Source organism: Pinus tabuliformis, chromosome 6 (genome assembly GCF_031772625.1).
Source record: "Pinus tabuliformis cultivar Carrire ecotype Pingquan chromosome 6, CPIR1, whole genome shotgun sequence".
NCBI lineage: Eukaryota > Viridiplantae > Streptophyta > Pinopsida > Pinales > Pinaceae > Pinus > Pinus tabuliformis.
The window spans coordinates 729,950,568-729,973,689 of record NC_142292.1 but is presented as its reverse complement, the minus strand read 5'-3'; the positions used below and the strand labels follow the sequence as shown (position 1 = coordinate 729,973,689).

The 23,122-nt window shown below is 41.0% G+C and overlaps 1 protein-coding gene across 3 annotated transcripts in view; it reads left to right on the top strand.

Annotated features, from left to right (window-relative positions):
- LOC149260784 (kinesin-like protein KIN-7O) overlaps positions 1 to 23,122 on the top strand; it is a 314,791-nt gene that overhangs the window by 191,763 nt on the left and 99,906 nt on the right. For all 3 annotated transcript variants that reach the window (XM_089421110.1, XM_089421112.1, XM_089421115.1), the window contains exons 25-28: positions 4,811 to 4,954; positions 5,209 to 5,298; positions 5,444 to 5,596; positions 22,062 to 22,159. In XM_089421110.1, coding sequence (XP_089277236.1) covers positions 4,811 to 4,954; positions 5,209 to 5,298; positions 5,444 to 5,596; positions 22,062 to 22,159 — 485 coding nt within the window. The remainder of the gene's footprint in view (positions 1 to 4,810; positions 4,955 to 5,208; positions 5,299 to 5,443; positions 5,597 to 22,061; positions 22,160 to 23,122) is intronic.

Below are 23,122 nucleotides of genomic sequence, written 5' to 3'. Positions count from 1 at the left end.
TGTGTCTCTTAGCAAGAGGGAGTCATGAAATTGCAACATCAATGACAGTCATTCTCTCTGGGTCAGACTGACTAGGAGAATTGTCTGGAGTCTTGATGTGATAACGTCAGGGACAAACATTCTCTCTATGTCAAGTGTGTTGATTGGAATTTGGGAGAATGTTCTAACAAAGGGCAATCATTCTTGCTATGTTATGTTTGTTGACCAAAATTAGGAAGAATGCTGATAGAAGCAGAGAATCACTCAATTGAGTGGGTGCCTTTCATCATCAGGCTCAAACTCTCTAGACAGGTTGAGTGAGCACATTTAGCATTAGGCTCAGAATTACTTATGAAGAGTGAGTGAGGCCTTTGGAGATTTACCATGAGTCAAATATATTGACCAAGATGATGGTGAACCAAGACTAGTCTATATTACCATGCGTCAGAGGGACCGAAAATATGGTTACTAACTGATGCTAGTGACGTACCGCGTGTCAGGAATATTGACCAGGATTATGGTACACAATAAGTGAGAGTTATCGAGTGAAATTATGGTAACTGGTTGATACTGTTAATTTACCATGAGTCAGAGTCGTTGATCGTTAAATGATGCTGATGCTGATGATGAATTGTTATAGCCTTTTCTTAGAGAAATTTGTCAACAAGAGAACATCTAGATAATCATTATGAATACCCCCTAACTAAGAGGGAGTGTTGAATTTTGTAGCTATGGTCGGTCTTCATAATTAATATTTTAGCCCTTGAAATGTACATAATGAAAAATGTAAGACATGTTCTTCATGTCATTTCCAAAAGAGAAACTTTGAATTTTCAAATTTAATTTTTGGCTCCAAAAGTTGTCAAGTCGGCTCTCCTCCTAGTCATGTTGGCCCCAATCAAAGAAGCACCCATTTGGCATGCCAGACTTCTATATATAATGTATTTGAGCTCCTCCTCCAAGGACAATTTCTGATCACACTGAAGCAGTTATCTTTCTGTTCATCAAGTGAAGAAGAGGAAAAATAAGGCTGAAGTCCTCTAGCAATTGACTGAGTTTCTCTCTGTTGTTTGACCTCACATGTGTGGCATCCTATTGCAGTTTGACACTAGCAAATCAGATCAAGCAGACTTTGTTGGGAAGCCTTATGAGTTTACAAGAGGGAAGCTTGACCAGGTTTTGTTGGAAATACTTGGGGGGGGGGGTGAATTAGTGTTTCTTTTTCCGACTATTGTTTTACCAGTTAAACAATTTATATTCAGAACACAAGATGAACAACAATAATAAATGCTTTTATTAATATAATCTTTGCAGTAAAATAGATACAATATATAAGTGGTTGCAATCAGTTGCCAAGCTCCAACTAGGACTTTGGTGAGGCTCCAACCTCCAGAGCACCAACTCTATTTCGCCAAGACACCAATCTTGGACTTAGGAGCACCAACTCCCAAGGACTTCAATCCTTCCATCTCCTAAGGCACCAGTCCCAAGGACACGTATCCTTCCTACTTCAGAGGCACCAACCCCCAAGGACTCCTATCCTTCTTACTTCTGAGGCATCAGCCCCAAGGACTCCAATCCTTCTCACTTCTGAGGCACCAACCCCAAGGGTTCCAACCCAATCTTGTCAAGGCATGTTTGATATTAATCTTCTGCTCTCAGAACTCTTCTCTGCTGAGTTCTGTCTGTTTATAGCTTCACTGTAGTCTCCAAGCTACAGTATCAATGACAACGAGTCTTCTTATAAGGAAGTCTTTACAACTCTACACACTGCCCACACATAGTCTCCAATAGCTTTCATGCTCTTTGATAATGTCTTCACACAGCTTTAGTCAGTCTACTGTTAGCTGCACTAAGCTCTGCATAAAGAACAACTTCCTGTTCAAGCTTATGTTCTCTGCTGGCTACTTCTCCCCTTCAACTGTTTGCTGTCCTGTTGGCCCTTCGGCCCTCTTTCTGTTCTGCTGGATCCTCTCGCTGCCTCTGTCTACTCCAGCTTATTATCCACAACGTTTTTACAACGTTCAACAACATTCAACAGCTCACTGTTCTCTGCTTTTTCTCATCTTCTCCATTCCACATGCCTCTGTCTATTAGTTTCCTTTTTCGCTGGCTTTTTGGCTTCCTCAACGCTCGCTTATCCTGTCAGTTTCCTCCTTGGTCGCTGTCATTTCCTCTGCACTCGCTTGCTGCTTCGGCTTCCCGGCTTTCGGTTTCCTCTGTCTATCCGAGCGTTCCAATATTCACAGGACACGTTCAGGAGGAAGAGGGGCCGTATACATAGAGAATACCTATTACAAGTTAAAGACTGTAACAACACTCCTTTTATCCATAATTATTTGACATACACAGGGCTTTACAGCGTAACGGACATGCCACGTCCTATAGCAATCGTAATCGGCTTGATTCTAGTCTTCTGAGCTATCAAGATCATTCCTTAACGTATCTTTGTCTCCAAACCCCGCGGAAGCAAAATATACAAATACACAGGAATTACGATCGAACACAGCCAAAAAACTAAAGGGCGGACTTGAAGAATCCATCATTCGCATTAATACTGTAGGGATCCGCTCCTCCATAGTTCCATCGCAATTGACCCCAAAACCTTTTCCACATGATCCATGCCTTTTCCTTTCGGAACCGGAATGTCCTTGAAGAATGCCTAAACACCTCGAATCACCCTGTGGATCACCCTTTTAACTATATCAGCCTGTTCTCCTTTTAAACAGAAATACTTTGAAAAATACCCAAAAACACTGGTTTTTACCTTTTCCTATCAGCGCGCTTACCATACGCCGAAGTCAATGCGCCAAGCATTTGTGACCGTTGATTTGGAGCGATGAGATTTGATGGTCCAGATCAAATCGCCTTATTGACGATTGGAGGTCCCAATGGGCTGCACTATTGACGCTATTCCTTTGGTCCGATGCGATATCGCTGATCGCTATCGGCGATTTACAATGGCGCTTAACACTTAATACACTCCCGCTCCGATATGCCGATGCGATGTAAGTCCCGGACCCGATTGGATCCCAAAACTCCCGTGCATATATTTTCAAGTCCGTTTTTCTGGATCCACTAAGTGTTTAGCGTGATTTTCCAGTGTAAAAGGCTTTCAGTGATGCGATAAGGAAATACGCAGGATTGATGTAATTTGGGTTTCTACGGACCCGATAACGTTCAAAATCTCTGTCTAAAGGATTTGAGATCCGGATTCTCAATCCAACTGTGTTTTACGCCCGATACTTAATGTATTTGGGTTTTTCTGCCTTCAAAACTAGTTCCATGGAATGCGCCCGCCAAACGATCCTTTAACACAGTAATTCCATTAAAACATATGAAAAAACACAGGCCGACGCCTATAAATGCATGCATATATGGCCTCCGATAGTGTATTTGTATGGTATACTTGTATGAATTCTGCCTTTTCCGCTCCGATAGTGTATATGCATCCTTGCTCCTCCAATGGCTCCCGATAGTGTAATTGCACGCATATGTGTAATTTCATGCATATGACCCTGTCTGCTTCCTCCATATTGCCGATGGCTTTGTTTGCATTGTTTGCTCCTCTTCTTTGGCATATATTTATGGTCTTTAAGTATGGCTCTGATAGCTCTGTTTTGGTATATATTACAGCCAGCACTCCTATAGGTGCTTCTTGGTCATGTATTACAAGCAACGCTCCTCCAATATGGGTCCTCTTGCTCTGATATGCCTCCTTGCTCTGATATGCCTGTTTTGGCATATATATATATATATATATATATATGGTTCCTCCTGTAACTCCTCTTGCTCCAATGTGGCTCCTCTGGCTTGGCAGTGTCTTTCAAAGACCTCCTTGCATATATGAATGCCTCTCTTGCTCTGATATCCTGTAATATGCTTTGATCTGCCTCCTTTGGTAACTCCTCTTGCTTATGGCTTGGCTATCCTGATGGCCTTGCTCCTGTCTCTTCATGGATCTGCTCTACTTGCCCTTGGCTCCATATCATCATCTAGTATCTAGAATATTGCCATATTGACATCAATGACAACCTAGGTCAACAGGTTTGAGCAAGGCTATATTGCTGGTCAGTTTGACTTTGAATTTGACTAGAAGAATTAGATGTATCTCTTGTTGAATTGAGGAATTTCTCTAAGGAAAAGGTTGCTGGGTTTTTCTCCCAAGTGGGTTTTCCCTTTTGGCTCTCTTTATGATCCTACTGGCATTTTGTTTCTACTGTTGAGATCTTTTGTGTATTTGCTTTATGATGACTGTGAATGCAAGAAAATATTAGCTTAAGAACTCATAAGAAGTAATTATCACTTTAGAAGATCCTATGAAAAATCAAAAGGGGCTAGTTTTGGATAGATGAAAACTTTACAGCACTGGAGAAACAAGGTCTATAGCTTCCTTGTTCTTGTCAAGAGAGAATTCTTTCAGAATCATTTTCAGGGCATATTGTTCAGGATGGACAATGTGGACAACATTATCTAGCAATACAAAAAGATTTTTGTTCATTATGACTTACATAGGGCTGAGACCTAGAATAGTTGCCTTTACGTTTACCTTCAGTCTTAGATTAGCTTAACCTTATTTTCTTTTATTTACTTAGTTGCCAATAACCTTCCAAATGCATGCTTTCATATGTAAAATGATGGTTCTTTGAACAAATTTGTTAGTGACATTTAAGTTTGGGATATTCTCTGATCACTGTATCTGTTGGTTGTAATGCTTTTATTAGCTAGTGTGTATATTTCTGATAATTGAAAAATTACTGAATAGTCTAGGTTTATCAATTGAAGGCTAGAAAATTATAATAATCTAGAGAGAGTTTAATCTGAGATGCAGGACAAAGTTGCAGCATTGGAAAATGATTTATTTGTTGCAGATGAAGAGAGGGAAACATTGGCTTATGAGTTGGAAGTTGCCTTGGAGAAGATGGAATTAACATCTTTAGAGTTAAATTCACTTCAGGAGAAGCATGCTGCATTGGTATGTAGTTGATGTTGTTTAGTGGTGGTAGATTTTGCAGCCATGTATGTTTTTGGTAATCAGTTGCATCTTTGTTGAGATATTATAGGATTGCTTATTTAAGGTTACTGAAGGGCATTATATGGTTCTCTTTTAAATATCTGCTCTAATATTGTCCTTGATCTAGTTTGACAAAATGAACTGATGTTAGATGGTGCTGTAGGTTAGGATGGAAACTGTCTTTACCAGTGATTTTCTTTTGCCTTTGCATACAGGCTGAACAATTCCATGAGCGTGAAGCCATTTGCAAACAGCTAGAAGATTCAGTGAGCGCCATATTGAAGGAAAAAGAAGAGATGGCTATGGTAAGTTTGAAATACATTAGAGGAAGTTGTTTCAGTTTATGTTTCTCTTATGTCACTTTTTGCTAACAACTGTTCAGTTCGTATTGATCCTCAGCTAATTTTTCCTTTTTCATTTTTATTTTGTACAACACAACGTATAACACAGCAAGTTGTGGATGCCTCATTACGATTGGAGGAGGAAAAGGCTGTTTTCAGTGCCAGAGAAAAGTCGGCTGTGGAGGCAGTTAAAGAGGAAGGGGACAGGATGCTAAGAAAGGTTGAGACAGAAGTTAATTTGCTCAAAGAATATCTGCGCAAGGTACTAGGAGTTGAGATATTGGCATATTTCCTTTTCTGAGTTGTTCATGTATACTATCTTTTTTATTCTCTACGGATTTCTGCATCAAAGTTTAAGACATAGCATAGAAACTTTCTATATTTTGCACTGTATAGATCTTGTGCTCAATTCCTGACTTGATAATTCTACTACCGAGTCTTTTGTATGAAAATATAGAATCAGAACTAAGATGCCACCATTATGTGAAGCTCCATTAAAAATGTATTTCTCATCTGGTTTTAGATGCCTAAGTAAAATGGCACAACTTTTAGTTCTCTTATGCTTCTTCTTATGTGCTGAGCTTGGATTCTAGGATTGTTTAGAGGTTAGGAATATTAGAGCTTGAAACAAATCATCTGTGGAACATCAAATGCTTGTTCCAATGAATGCATGTGTAAAATCACGTTTCTATGGATGGGAATGTTTCTGCACCAGATAATGGCAATGTTATCGGAAGCAAATCGGCGATCAAACAGGAAAACCCTCTGAACCAGGAACCAGTAAAAAAACTGGACAAAAAGTCTGGTTGACCCAAAACACATAAAATATTTAAATTCTAAAGAAAAACATATATATTCATGTGCATTCATATGAATCCAAACCATTTATACACAAATAAGCAAAAGTTCTCATTTATGTAGCATATATGGGTGCACATAACCAGAATAGCGTCAAGTGCAATCCATATTTGAATCGAAAATACATCAACAAACGGACTCTAGATGACCTCTAGCATCCTAGAGAAATCATGCTACAACAAATACCTACATATCATCAAAATCAATGCCTATATTTGGATCTTTGTCATCAAAATCACCCTCTAACCATACAATAAGATAGAAAAAATATAGCATGTCTACTCAAGATTTTGTTTGAGTGATGGGTATATTTTTAGTAGGGTCATGATAGAGGAGTTTGACAACCAATGCCACCGACATTAAGGTACATAGAGGGCTTGGTGCTTTTGAAACCTTTGTACATGACAAAATCCCTTGGAAGCATTGCAATTCCGCCATTACTGAAAAATTGTTAAGTCTGCTGTATTTTGAATGAGATTTTAAATTCTACTTTCTCCATATGAAATGTATTGAGGTCAAAACCACTCTCAAACATCCCGAGTCAATTCATGGTAGTGTTAAAAGTTTAAGTGAAAGGATGAATTTAACATTAGCATGAATTTCATAGCAATAGTTGTTAGAGAATCTAGGGCAAAGTAGTGTTGTGATGATTCTTTGAGACTTGATAACAATTTGTGAAGTCTTTTTACTTTTATTGTTAGCTTATTCTTCTTCTACTTCTTATTAGTGTATATGTGTGTGCTTCATCAAACTACTATCAAAACAAAATAACAAGAACACAAAATTTGGCTCTCTGCTAGGGACAAACCCTCTCCACTCTTGAGAGGAAAACCCTCTGTAAGATTTCTCTTATTGAAGCTTCTTATTTGAACAACTGCTAAACCCTAGACCCTTGACTAGGATATCCTCCAAGCATAAGTCAAATCCTTCCTTCTTCTGCACTATCACTTTCGGCACATCTTTCGACACTTTGTCTTCCAGGTTAGGAAACCCTAGAATATTAGGTCTTCTTTACTTTGTTATAGATAGAGGCTTCTTCGCTTTTCTTTGGAGACCTTGTAGGCCTAGGTATACATCTGAATGAGGATATTCATGCTGCTGCCTTAAGCTGCTGTCAAACCCTTCCTGCACCTCGCACGTGTGACTGTTTCTAGCCCTAGAAACAGTCCTATCTTCCTCGGTTTTGTCTCTCCTTCCTTCGTTTGTGAGGTTACCTTCAATGCTAGAGTAGGAGGCCTTTGTAGGCCTAGTATATTAGCCCAAAACAGAGATATTTGCTATTATGATTTCCTGCTATACTTGGCCATAGACAGGTCCTTTCTTCCTCGCACGTGTGGTTGTTGATGCCCTAGAAACAAAGCTACACCTCGCTATTTCTCTTTTTGTCTTGCTACTCTTGTAGACTTCTTATATCAGCTTTCTTGTCTCCCTTTTCTTGCGTATTTTAGAGCTTGTATTCCACGTTGAATGAGGAGTGGACAACCTCTATAAATAGAGGTCTGTCCCTCCTCTTTAGGCCGACTTCACTGTCTTTAAGGCCGACTTACAGTTTGCACTATAATTCAATTTTTACCCATCGTTTTGCTGCTTAGAGACCATGTTTATGCTAGGAGAGGATTTGACCATGATTGGAGGTGTTCCCTTGACCTTGTATGATGTCATACATGATGTAACATGCCCTCAAAGGGTCTTATCATAATTACATTTTGGCTTTGACTCTCTAGAAGCACTTCAAAATGTTCTTGACCTATTTTCAATCAGCAAAAAACTCATTGACAAGTAATACAAAAATAATTTCTCTTTTCTTGAATAAGTACCAATATCAAAATTGCATTTATGAAGACCTAGCCTAGTTACATTTCCTTCAACACTCCCTCTTAACTAGGGAGGTATCCATACAATATTACAAGGTGTTTGGCAATTTTTAATTTTGAAGAATTCACATAAGAGAAACCGGATTTGCAATCCATCTATTATAGCATCATATTCATCAGCATTGTCATAGTGCAAGGCCTTGACTAAAAACTCCATCTCTTTACGAGACCATGAGCTACAATGTTGGTGAGACCAATGATTTATAGACACCTTCATCATTTTCTTTCAAGGTACATACCCACTCGGGTGTTCTTCGAGTATGACCTTCTAGGACTATTCTCATCTTCGGTTCCCAGCCCTCAACGAACATCGGTCCTCTTGCCTACTCTTGTCTTGGATGCCGCACACATCCTCAAAGAGTATTGGATGCCAGATGATTACCTAATCCTCCCATTCTTTCTTCCCAAGTGAAGACAAGAATGTTGTGTCTATCTTGTGTCTACATTTCCATTCATGGCCTTCATCTAGACTTATTGCTGATAGTCTTGGTCTAGTGCATGACCCATGAAATGGAAAACACTATTGTCACTCCTTTGTAATTAGGGGTGATCCAAAAACTCCCTCTTGATTAGTGTCATGTCAGAGCTCCCTCTTAACTGGGGACTCTTTCCTTCATCAACAACTTCTTCTTTGTGGGTCCTTCAACTTGCTTGATCTTCTTCCTTTCTTGATGTCATGAAGTCTTCGATCGAGCTTCTTCTCGGTAGGGCACCATCCATCGATCACTTTCCTTCTTGGTTTGTCATGTCATTGCTTCGTGGAAAGTGACTATCAGGTTCTTCTTGTCATCTTTGGCTACTACTTTGTCATCTTGTCCATGCTTCGAAATGCTCTCCTCATGGATGCTTCATAATACTTGCTAGGTTACATGCTTTGACCTAGTAGCCCATTATGACTTCATTCTGATATTGCTTCAACATTGCTTTTTCTTTTGTTGGATGGCTTCTTCATCACGACATCTCTGTAGAGTAGAATCAGTTATCTGTACGTTTTGTATCTCCAAGGACTTCAAAGGTGTCAAGGGTCCTTTATTCTTTTATCAGAGTTGTCTTGCCTTCTTTCGGGAGATGTCTTATCAAGGCATTTTGTCAGATAGTGATCCTTGGTGATCATGGTGTTCTTCACATGCTTGATCTCTTTCTTCATTTGCTTCTCCTCAGATAGATAGGTCAACCATTTAATGCTTCTTGTGAGAGCATTCCTTCATTGCTTGCTTTCTGGACTTGTCAGCATTTCTTCTTGCTTCTTAGTCAACAATCTTATGCTCCTTATGTGAGCATATTATTTTGTTGACCTTCATCGCATTGAGCATATTCTTTTGTTGATTTAGTATGCAGGAATTCTGGGTTGGAATCCATTGGAATGATGAGAGATTGACCCAGTTGAGGAAGGTGTTGGACCAAATCCATTCTCATCCTTACATCAGAGACATTAGTGGTGCGCAGGCCGTGGGGGTGCAACCATCTACATTGTGTGGGGAAAGTCGACGAATCAGGGCATCAGATCTCCTCAAAAGGAGTAGACAGGACAGGGACAGTTAGAGGGTGAGACCAGGGGGCGCTTTTGCTAGTGGAGACCTGGATTTAGATATCAAGAGCCTAAGGAGGAGTTTTTTTTGGGCACACTAGAGCGTGAGGAGCATGTCAATGTGTCCAGTGTGACACAAGAGTCACCCTTGTTGGAGATTCCTTTGATAGCTCTGTTTGACACCTTGGGGAGAGAGTAGAGCACACACCCACAGGGCCTTCCATTGACGAGGTGCCAAGAGACACGGAGGTGTCCACCATTTAGGAGGTGCCATCCGTTGTTGAGGTATCCATTGATGAGGTATCTAGGGTTGTCACTGAGTACTCAGGTGATAGTAGCGCACCACAGGTTGATGAGGTGTCGGGAGACATCTCCACCGTTGATGAGGAGCTGATAGGTATAGAGGCATCTAGATCTATGCTAGAGTTACCAGACGACAGTCACCTGCAGTTGATTGGCGAGCATGTCTTGCGTGTTGGATTGTCTATGGAGGAGCAGTTGGAGGCTCATGTTGAGTCCATGATGGAGGAGGATGTGCAACCATCCTTTGGGCTAGCCATTGATGAGGGGCAACATAGAGACCGCACGTTGGGATTTCAGCATAGTTCGTTTTAGAGGCACATTGACGAGATCTACAACGTTATTAGCCCACCCTTATGCATTGGATTGAGGGAGGCAGCGTTGTCTAGACATACCCTAGGGGATGGTCAGGTTAGTAGGACTGAGCGACATGAGCTGAGTATGACACCACATCAGCTTGGAGGGCTTGTTTCTTCCACAGGGGATTGTACATTCGATCCCTCCTTTGGGATTGGGTGGCGAGATGTACTGAGCTAGTACCCGATGGAGCAGGCTAGGTGGTTGGATACATCCATGGCCACATTTCAACAGAGGCCATGGATAACCATAGGGACTTGAGTGCCAGACTGTCGTTGGGATCTAGGTGACATTTCCCATTACATCATAGAGTCGTTAGGTGACGGTAGTAGCTGCGTGATGGATGCAACGTTTGGGTGCACACACATTTTCAAATCTCCATTAGAGCCTGGGACAACACTAGTGACAAGATGGTTTGACAGGGGAGCAAACCAATTTCATGAGTTGTCTTGGCATATTGATTGTGCATGGAGTCATAGGGTGATTAGCCCACTATGGAAGGAGTTGGTAGGAGGAGGTGGCATTGGAAAACCACCAGACAGGGCATTATATGGAGACGGTGCTCTCTCATTGGTATATTGGACACTGGAGCTACTGAGGATAGGCACAATAGTGTCATTCCCATTGGCATGTGAGGAGTCGGACCGCTCAGGTCTTTCAGGGCAGATGGGGAGATGTAGCCCACATCATGGAGGGATTACTAGTAGATTGGTGGATGCGTTGGCACATGTAGGATGGCATATGATACAGGGTGGTATGACAGTAGGTAGTGGTACGAGGGGTGCACAAGGATATGCTGCAGAGTCTAGTCTTATGCAGAGGGATGCGACTTGATGCATATAGACCCAATTTTAGAACCTAGCATCCAGTGTTGTATAGAGGTATGCAGTGATGAGTAGTGGCCTGCAGAGGAGCATGGAGATGCGTGGTTGTTTTATGTAGCATGTTGGTTTGCATTGAGCGACTCACCTCGCATCGAGTACACGTGGGGAGAGCCAGATACAGTGACATAGGCAGGATACAAGACGATATAGGATAGTACAACAGTAGCACGGGGTATCCAGTGCTGTACAGGAATAGGCTGCAGGGTACAGTGCCAGGTCAAGGACTACAAGGATACTCAGTGGGATGCAGGAGCATATGGTTTTGCACAGCGAGGTCTTGAAGGGTTGCCTTCAAGGAGACTTATGGACGGAGACACCAGACATACCTTTGGGTGTACTTCACCCAAGATCGATGGGGATGCAAATGAGCGATACTCGATGGTATCCATGGGGACTCACATGCTTGTCCCTCTTATACATCACTTACAGGCACAGACGACTTGGCTATTGTCCTTTGACACTCTGAGTGCGAGCAACTGGGGACAGGGAGCTCACCTGAGATATTGGGATGACACTCAACGCACTAGGGGAGAGATTTCTTAGTGGTGGCATTGGGTTGGTGCACGAGTTGACAACCACAGGTTGGGGGATGAACTGATCATTTGCAGGGGTGGCATATCGTTCATCAGTGAGTGTATGCTTGGGGAGAAGGTCACGAGGGAGACATGTGTCACTCTTTCCACAGGGCATGTCAGGACCATGCATGAGCAAAGGATACAGTGTACGATTGAAGCAGCTTTCTAGTATGTGTCCAACCTCCAAACGTTGTATTAGCACATTATCGAGAGGGCGGATGGCAGACTTAGGGGAGATGGTTGGCAGGGACAGGAGGGGTCCACATACCCTAAGTCAATTACGAGTATTGGATACCCATCTTTTGGTTGCATTCAAGGGGTAGCTCTTTGGCACACGTGGCTCCCAGAAATCATCGGTACTACATAGTGGCAGACACATGGCAGATTAGCATGCATCAGATTAGCCCGCGATATATGGAGCCTATATGGTGATCACATGCAGGGACTAGAGATGAGGGCCAGAGGGATTCCATCCGTTGACAGGGCATGCGGCAACAGATCTGGCTATGGGATGCAGGGATTCAGTTGATCGATAGATCACTCGTGATGAGCGAAGTCGTGGTAGAAGGTGATATAGCTCGCTCATGGGATGACACATGGGTTTCACAGAGGGTTTCATCATATGGGGAGGCGGGCATTCTCTGTTGTTGTACAAGTTCGGAGTTATATTTAGATGGGTAGGCATTGGTGCCATGGAGATGCCCAGGCAAGATGTGTCTCGCCTCTTTCATTACTCCACCATCGTGTTCCATGAGAGGAGGATACCGATAGAGCACGATGGGGAGTATGACACAGTCAGAGTAGCGCAACGTCAACATGGTGGCACCACTCTGGGACTAGCAGGGAACTGGGGCATCAAAACTCTTCACAACTCAATAACCTTTAGGGATGTGTCAGCTACTGCAGGGGGAGATCATAAAGATCTTCCATTGGGCTTTAGCGAGTCACTGATGGAGCAAGGGACTTCTAGTACTTTAACTGGGTAGGATAGTGAATGGAGTGAGGGGAGCTTCATGTTGGACAAGATTGCCTGGGATCCTGGTATTGAAGGATTCTTTTATATCAGGACAGTGTAGAGGTCAAGCACAATCCAGTGGCACATCTGGGACCCTGGCACATTTTGCAGTGATAGTGGGGAGCAACAGTTAGAGAGGATGCTTGCTTAGGCATTGCTTGAGGACAAGCGATTTTTGGTGCATTGGAGGAGCTTGTCGGATGAGGATGCCACCTGGGAGGGTGAGCACATTTTGGAGCACCCAACTTTGAGGTTGCTTGAGGGCAAGCAACATTTGGGAGGGGAGGACTGTCATGTCCCTTCTCAAACACATTTGTAACAGGGTGTTTCCACACATTTTTGCACAATTTTGGCTAAGGGAAAGAACCCAACATTTTCGACTTAGGGACTTAGGAGGAAATTCGACTTAATTTGGTTGCTAGTGGAAGGTGGGGGCCACCCACGTGGGAATTCGAACCCACGTGGGAATTCGAACTAGGCCATTCAAATGGTTTGGAGGGAATTCAAAGTGTTGGATGGAGGGGCCCACATGAGGCAAGGAAGGCCCACAAAGATAAAAGGAGGAGAGAGCTCTCATTTGGATTGATTCTTACAACTTGCAATCAAAATTACTTGACTGTTCGCTCTACTGTTTCGCTGAGTCAATCGACTGTTTAGCCACGAATCTCTCAAGCAGGAGATTCAACCTTTACTTTGGGGGACCATCTGTGCCCGCTCTAGAGAGGCAATTCCATAAGTATTTCAGGAGGTCTGGGAGTGTATACAACACCACCATTTTCCTATATTGATAATTACTTGTGTTATTCTTGTATTCTTGTTATCTTCTTTTTTTCTTTAATCTTTTTTTTTCATCAAGCAATCATCAAATCAAAACATGAAGATCAATGTCACCGGATGTAGGTCCTCAGCTAGGGCTAAAACCCCTGTCTAAGGGAAAGCCTAGTCAAACTCTTCCACTAATTAAATTGAGATAGAGAAAGACCTTAAACATGACCAAAAGACCTTCCTTCTCCTCCAAGTCAGCCTTCCAGGATGATTAAGCAAATTTGAGTAATCTCTTCTTGTCCAACAGCTATAGCCTAGCAACAACCTAGAATTTCGGCCCCCAACAACACCAAAATTTCGGCCTAGCTATAGTATTGCAATTTCGGCCCTTCCAACAACCCAACAACTTTGCACGTGTGAGATAAAGAGAGAGAAAATCTACTTCTTATGCTTGACAAATGCCTCCTCCTTCGCTAGGGTTTCCTTCCTCTTCCTTGAATTTCGCACCTTTTTCTGCCTCGAACAACTACAAATCGAACTTGTTGGTTATGTGCTTCAAATGAGGTCAAGTGGTTGCCTTTATACAGTAGATTTTGCCACTCAATTAGGCTGACTTGTCCAGGTTGAGGTGACTTGGTGGAGGAGGCCTAAATGACCTATTTTACATAAAAATAATTTTCTTTCTTGATTGATAAAGCCCAAGAAGAGTCTTTACATTATGACATGGACAAGGACACTTGACATAAACACTAGAAGCCTACAATGGAGGCTTTTACCTAAGAACCATTGACCGAAGCATGAAACACATGCTTTAATAAGTCAATTTGTTTTATAATAAATTCTTTTCTTTCTTTTGACAAATACATTACATCATGACTCATATACAATTATGAAGAACAACAATAGTTACATTCTTCAACGCTCCCTCTTAATTAGGGAGGTATTCATAATTACATATATACAAAGGTACATGGAAGATCTCAAAGCGATATACTCTATGAAGAGTCACAACACACGCGGTGCTATATATTAGATACCTAACCAGGGTACTCTAATTTGGTGGGACTAAGGTGTACTCAAGCTTTAGCCATTTTAGGTACCATTAGGATTTTAAGCTCTAACACCAACTCAGGGATCTAGATGTGTATCCAAGGTTGGAGTTCAATGATCAACGCCACCCTCCCTACTTCGGGATCTAGACATCAACACATAGGCCAACCGGATGTCCTCCCAAGCATCTTGTTGCCACAAGATGTTTCATCTCTTCTATTCAACTAAATCAGATATATATCCACCACTGCAAGCATGCTTCAAACATTCAATTTTTTTACGGAGAGATCTTGCACAATCACAACCCCAATAAGTAATAAGCCTTCAAGTATATATACAAGTAAAAAAAAACCTTCCGGGTCCTCAGACATTCTGATGCTACTCATATCAACATCAAGTTATCCAAGTACAACTTGTCAGAAGATTTCTTCTTTCACTTCTTCAGTAGCACCAAATACAACCTCAACATTTCTCAAGTCTTTTGCAACTTCACAAACATCCATCTATAGTTCTTTCATTCAATCTTCGATTTCCTTCTTTGTTTAAGGTTTTTACTTTTGACTATCATGATAAGCCCTCCCTCTTAACTGGGGAGATATACCTTTCTTCTTTCAATACTCCCTCTCAACTTGACAACTTCTTTCTTTTATAGCATTGGAGAGACTTCAACCTTTCAAGGTTTCATTTCTTTTGTGAAAATTCCTAGATCTAACAATCTTGGGAATCCTACTACAACCAACTGAATCTACTTCACCTAGATTGTAAATTACATTAGAAACTTATTTAAGATTTCTTCTTGAAATATTGAGGTAAATTACTAAAAATTAAATAAGATTATGAAACATAGAAATTAAGCAAGGAAATACAATCACATAGGCTACTTTTATTGTTGGACAAAAGTCCCTGGAAAAACCCAATGCGGGAAAACGGTGCAACAGCTTTGAGGGTTTATTATTATTAAGCAGTAGTGAAATTTTGAATACATCTCTGAATACCTCACAAGGTTATTCAGTTACAGAGAGAAATACTGGCAAAAAGAATTGTGAGGTTACCTCACACTATCACTAGAAATCCTGACTGATCCAACCCCAGACTGATTGCCCCTGGCTTTTTTGGCTGCCTCTACGCAGTATCTGTGTCAGCCCAACGTCAAACTCTCTGGGGACTGCATCACTCCCCTGGCTGCTCGATTCGTTGCCCAGGAGATTCGATTTATGCCTCTTGGTCTCACACCCCGGCTCCTGACAACTAAAACTCGAATTCCGTTTGCAAATTTTAGACTTCTCACTGGATTCTGCGTTGCCTCTGCGTTAGCCCCTCTGGCTCAGCACTGCCACTGCTGGATTACTCTCGGCCTCTCTCTGCTGATGATTCTCCAGCTGAGAAAATCACTCTCTCCGAAAGTTATCCCTGCCTCTCCGCTACAAGAAATCTCCTCAATTGAATTTTCCTCCTAAGAACTTCTCACTTCAGAAAATCAATTTCTTGATCTCTCTTGATGTGTTTTCCAAATGACCCTCAAGCCCCTTCTTATATCTTTTTGTTGGACAACCAACAGCCTAAATTAACTCCTAATCAAAGGCCCAAATTGTTTTGACTTGATCTTTGTCTTTTTCTAAAAGATTCACTCACAATTAGATTAATACCCATTAATATTTTAATTTCGCTAAGTTTAGACTTAGGAACTCCATTAAAAATATTAATTATTTTAATATAATTGTCTCTGGGTGGAATTTCCCAAAACGGTTTCTGGGTTCTTTAGAATGCATGTGCCCAAGCCCCCTGCAAAATTTGAGGCCTAGAGCACATCCGATGCTACCCCAAATCAACACTTCCTCTTAATGAGGAATGTGCTCTAGCAATATAATGCTGCTTCATACTGGTCTGACTTTGAAGCATCGTCCTTTGCGCTATTCATTTCTGACATGCTGTCCACCAACTACTGCGCTGCTGTTGCAATTGTATTGCTGCCTTTGACACTGCCACTGCCAATGCTTCATTTATACTACAGCTCCCTCTCAAATGCTGCATCTGCTATGCTGCTAGCACTGCCATTGCTAACACTGCATCCGTATTGCAACTCAGTCGCTGAGAGAAGGAACTGAAAAACATCCAAAATTAATGAACTAACTGTGTTCAATATGATAGCATGTGAATGCTGGAACTGATTGTTGCTAGTCTCTGCGTTGTCCCTCTGAATCTACTGCACTGCTGCTGACCTCTGCTCTGTGCCATCTGCATTGCTGCCAACTCTGTTCTCCGCTGCTCAGAATCTGGCGCTCTTAGCCACTGCAACTGTCTCCCCGACACTCCTTGGCACCATCCGACACTAGTCCATCTTGCTACTGCAAAACTGGGCTCCTGTAGTAAGGTATTGATCCAAGAGGTGGATTCCTCAAGGATCTTGCCCATTTGTAGCTCTTTCGAACTACAACTCCAAATCAGCCGACCTCCCTCCTGGAGGTATCTCGGCTATCATGCGAACTCATGCTGTTCGATCTTCGCGGTTGCAACCTTAGTATCGTGCTTCTCATCTTTGTTCTTTTTCTTCAAAGGATAATAGGATGCATATGGCCCATCTCGCCACATCTGAGACAATTCACCTTGGAGACGTCCTTCTTTCATCTTTGTTGCCCCTGCTGTCCCTTCGATGTAAGGGTTGCATTCTCCTCCTCCTCCTTGGGCTTCGACCCACTGCTGTTGCTGCTTCCATCAAGTTTGACCTTGACCAGGTCTCTCCTCAGCTCCTCTTGTTTTAGAGCTGCCCACATCTCATCCCAATTAGGCAATGCTGCTCTGCCCAGGATACTCTGGACAAAGACTTGCCACTCATCTGAGACAGAATTGAGGGCCAGTCTCACTAACTCTGAATCTTGAGGCATATGCCTCGGAACTGACAACTCATCACGAGTCTCCTTCAGCTTTGTGAGGAATGGATCCACCCATTCACCCTTCTGCATCTGAGCGGATCTCAACTTCTTCTCTAAGTACATCTTCCTCTGCTTGGAAGATCCTTGATACAACATGGCCAAGCATCCCACATCTCCTTAGTAGTTTCTCTGCTAGCAGCACGACACACCACGTGATCCTTGATTCCATCTAGGATCATCCTCTTGGCCTTTGGCATCTCAGCCTTGTACTTCCTTAGCGGATTTGCATCCGCAGGTTCAACGACCACATTGTTGACGTATGTCTTGAGGGCATGCTCATCTAGAAGGAAAGACATTCTAGCCTTCCAGATGACGTAGTTGGATGCTCCGTCCAACCTATCCCGATCCCTCAAGCCACTGGTTTCCATATCCTCCGAAAATTGTTGAACAACTCCTTGTTTCTCCCTACTGCGTAGCTTCTAGGCTGGATTGTGTACTCCTTGGTGTAGCTGGTAAGTCTGCTGCTCCTCTGTTGCCCAACAAATGAGAAATACTGATTTCCTCAGCAAGAAACCACTGAGGAAGTATTCCCTCACTATGCGATCTGCTTCCTTCTTCCGACGACTTTTCTGCCCAACACTCAACTTGCAGAAAACTGTGTTCCTTTAGCTTTGCGCTGAGGCTTTGCGTGGCTCCCTCTGCCTTGGAAAATTCTCAATCCGACAGTCTTACCTCTCTGTCGACTCACTCAGAGAGAGACAACCTCGAAAATATAGCCCTCCTGGCTAGAACTGCGCAATCCCTCAGGGGATTCGAACTGCTGCTTGCTGCAGCAAGTTGGCCCTTGCTTCAGTGCTAGATCTGCTCTTCCTGTTTCACATCAAAAGCTCCGATACCATGTGAAAATTCCTAGATCTAACAATCTTAGGAATCCTAGCACAACCAGCTGAATCTACTTCTCCTAGATTGTAAATTACATTACAAACTTATTTCAGATTTCTTCTTGAAATATTGAAGTAAATTACTAAAGCAACTTACACCAATTAAATATGATTCTGAAACATAGAAACTGAGCAAGGAAATACAAACACACAGGACACTGTTATTTTTGGACAAAAGTCTCCGGAAAAACCCAATGCGGGAAAACTGGTGCAACAACTCTGAGGGTTTATTATTATTAAGCAGTAGCAAAATTCTGAATACATCTTTGAATACCTCATAGGGTTATTTCAGTTATAGAGAGAAATATTGGTAGAAATAATTGTGAGGTTACCTCACACTGTCACTAGAAATCTTGGCTGATCCAACCTCATATTGATTGCCCTTGGCTTTTCTGGTTGCCTCTGCGCAATATCTGCGTCAGCCCAGAATCAAGCTCTCTAGGGATTGCGTCACTCCTCTGGCTGGTCGATTTGATGCCCAAGAGATTCTGTTTCTGCCTCTCGGTCTCACAGCCCAGCTCCCGGCTTCTGAAACTCGAATTCCCTTTGCAAATTTTAGACTCCTCACCGACTTTTGCGCTGCCTCTGCGTCAGTCCCTCTGGCTTAGCGTTGCCACTGCTGGATTACTCTCTGCCTCTCTCTGTTGATGATTCTCTGGCTGAGAAAATCACTCTCTCTCTGGAAGTTATCCCTGCCCCTCTGCTGCAAGAAATATCCTTAGTCAAATTTTCCCCTTGAGAACTTCTCACTTCAAAAAATCAATTTCTTGATCTCTCTTGGTGTGTTTTGTAAATGACCCTCAATCCCCTTCTTATATCTTCTTGTTGGACAACCAACAACCTAAATTAACTCCTAATCAAAGGCTCAGATCGTTTTGACTTGAACTCCGTCTTTTTCTAGAAGATTCACCCACAATTAGATTAATACCCATTAATATTTTAATTTCCCTAAGTTTAGACTTAGGAACTCCATTAAAAATATTAATTATTTTAATATAATCTTCTAGCTGTGGAATTTCCCAAAACGGTTTCTGGGTTCTTTGGAATGCATGTGTCCAAGCCTCCCTGCAAAATTTGAGGCCTAGAGCACATCCGATGCTACTCCAAATCAACATTTTTCTCATGCCATCAAGGTCAACTTGATTATCCCCATTCTTGTATCTTCCTTCATCATACTTATTATTATGAACATCTTCAAGATCTTCAAGATCATGTACTTGCAAAACTTTAATAGCAAGTACAACCAAATACAAATATACAGAAGCATGAAGTCAATTAAAAACATGTCATTATAGTGAAAGCATCAAAGCATTCAAACTTTAGACATCAAATACCTAAACCTAGTTAAGTTCATAATTAGCAAGGGTCACATCTTTTTACATACTAAACTTCAACTTCTTGCTAGGGTTTTATCATAAACCCTTGACTCCATCTTCAAGGCACAACCTTAGATTCAATCAAATAACAATCCAATCATAGTACTATACATCTAAGTTTTCAACAATATGCTTTTTAGAATTACATGTCAGACTCTACTAGGGTTTGTTGCACACCCTGGATTTTATCATCAAAGTTAAATCATATCAATAATCGAAAACAATATCATAATGTCTTAGAATATCAATCTATACTAGGGTTTTGTTACAAACCCTAGATTTCACAAACTAAAACATGAGTATCAACAATTAAGTTAGCATATTCACATATACATATCAAGGATGCACTATCATTTCACATCGATATCTACTAGGTAAACCCAAGACCAATATATTAAACAATTCAGGATAGGGTTTTGATTACACATACAAATATATACTAAAGGTTTCATTCCTAGGTTCTTACTATAACTATTACAAGGGTTTTGCTTATAAACCTTAATTTTCCAAACCCTAAAGATCTAGGGTTTCATTTAGACATTAGCAACAAACCATAAAGGATTAGGGTTTTTATCATAACATTATCAAAACCCTAAACTTCAAAAGAATATGATTTCTAGACTTTATCAACAACCCCTAAGTAGACTAGGGTTTCATTATTTAACATTAACATACCCTTAGCATCAAGAGGCTAGGGTTTTTCAGTAAACCCTAAAGGTTAAGGTTTCACAAGAATGATCAAAGGCCATTGAAAAATATATATTTTTGACTTTCATTAGGCTTCTTTGAAAGCAGTCTTGGACACATGGACTCATGACAATCTGAATTACAATATTTGACCTTTTAGGGCAGGAATTAAAAATTATGGCCATAAACTTTTGGGTCAAAGACTGGTGCCAAAACCATCCGTATGGGGCTTCAACCTTCAAAAATCAATATCTCTTTAATGAAAAGGGCCCACAGGGTGTGACACCTGTCAAACGAAATGGCGAGACAAGGGCTAGCAAACAGGGAGGTCCTCCTTGAACCAAAATTCACTTGATTTGTGCACACAATTCACCAAACAAATGCTGGGCCATTCACCCTTTGACATCAATGACAATTTCTTCCAACATTTCTTTCCTAAACTTGCTTTAGAGTGATAATGCCACATAGCTGCACTGAATAAGATTAACTTTTCTTTCCATTTATTGTTTACACATACTAATGGAATAACACCTACATCTGAAATCAGTTGTCCATATCATCTTTGGATGACTGATATGTCTTCCAACAGTGGCATCGTTATCTTGGATCAGAAATATACAGCGCTGTTGGTGAATGTCTAAATGACTTAATTTTTCCTTTGAGCACATATAAATCTGGGCATTTTCATTTAAATTCTAGAAGAAATTAACCTAACAAATTTGTGAATCGCAAGCACTAGTAGTTTTTTTCTGGCAGTACTATTGAATTGTTAATGGATCACCTCTGGAACTTGATCATAGCATATGTTTTAGATGAATGATCTTACACATTACTTGTAACACTATGATGCATCAATAAATTTTTGAAGTCTTCATAAGCTTACTTTTCGTTGACCCCACACATTTATCTGTGAATAAGTGACACTATTCCAATGGTACACATTCCAATGGTGTTCCATCTTTTTGGCTTGATGAGGAGTTTGATTTGGTCATAATGCATAGATTGAGGTTTCATGCACATTTTTTCAGGGCATCTTTGTTTTCAGGGGTTGTTTTATCGGTCATTGTCCACTTTGTTCACATATCTATCTAGAACCTCAATCCACCTTTTATGGGCTTGCTTCGCATGATTTGAGGAATACTCCTTATTCTGTTGGCACATATGTTGAGGTTACTCTATTTTTGGGAGTTATTATAACAACTCTCTCTCTCTCGCCTCTTGTATACTTCATGGATATGCGTATGCATCTATACATGTCCAATATATTCATGGCTTTACGTTGTATATATGCATAAAATTATCGTAAAGACATGCATAAATGTAAGTTCTATATGTGTATGTGCATACATTTATACGCACATATTTCAATCCATTTGTTTACCCACTAAAACGATATACCCAATAGGCATGACCCTGCTTATCTATATGCATAGGAGTACACATGCAAGAGAGCAACGATAGGCCTAGACATAATAAAATGCATCTTTTGTTGAAATATCTATCATAATATTCATATGCATATGGACTTTATAGAATCGAATGTCGTACACATAACTCCGCTTCCTTTGATGCAATTGATTGTTGTAGCTTTTCTCTTTCCATTCAAACTTTTGAAGTTTTTAAAGTACTTAATGAACTTTTGAGCAGTTGAAGGTGGAGTTGGAGTTAAGTGAAGACAAGTGTAAGCAGCTAACTGAACATCTTTCTGTTGCTGAAGAAAAAATGCGGGAACAATATAGTACCAGGTTATCTCTAAGACCTTTTTCCTGAACGTTTTGTCTGTTTATTACTCCTGTATAAGTATTTTATTTTCTTTTCTTTTAAACTGGATAATATCAGATTCTTGAAAATATGAATATGAGTTGAAGAACAGAAAATTATTAGCAGCTTGTCTGGAAATTATTAGAATAATCCTATTTAGTATTTAAGTATTTAATGCTCATTCTTTTAGCTGTTGCTAATTTTTATTCTTTTGGCAGTTTCTTAGATGAAACTGATTGTTTCCATTATCTAAATAGAAACTTGATGTTTCTATTTTCTGTAAATATCTCTATATTATTATTGAGCTTGTGCTTGCTCATTATTTAATTAATTTCATTGAAATCTACATGCGTGTTTCGCACTGTTTTATGGTATCAGAGCACAGGTTTCTTTCGAAATAATTTTTCACTGTTTGAAAAATTTTGTTTCATTTCGAAATTGCTCTTTAGGGGTCTGGATTTTTGTTATCGTGGCCACATTCGAATTTTTTTCCAAGGGTTAGCGTCTCCATTTGTCGAATCAACAGCAAAATTGAGAACAATCCACGCAGACATTCGAACCAGTAACCGGACAGAAAGAAGAATCATTTGGGCTATGATGTTTTGATTGAATGAGATAGTCCAACGCCCACTCATCTGGTAGCTACAGGTTCTGTCGTGACTGCAACCTCAGACGTCGAGAGAAAATTGAAATTCCTCCAGTGGACGATTTTTCTCCACATAGCAAGTTTCTGCCTCGAGCTCTGAGGTCACGTCGGTGTGTCGTCTCTAAGCTGCTGGTCAGATCAGGTGACTAGTTCCTTGAGGCTTCCTCAAGCGAATAATTTTTTTTTCTCACAGCCCGTGACAGAGCTCTGTCCCCTCGGCGTGACCCGCGTCATTTCGACCTTCTCGAAGGCTCAGTGAATCAGCGTATAGACGCAAAGATATTAACGCAATCTGACGTAA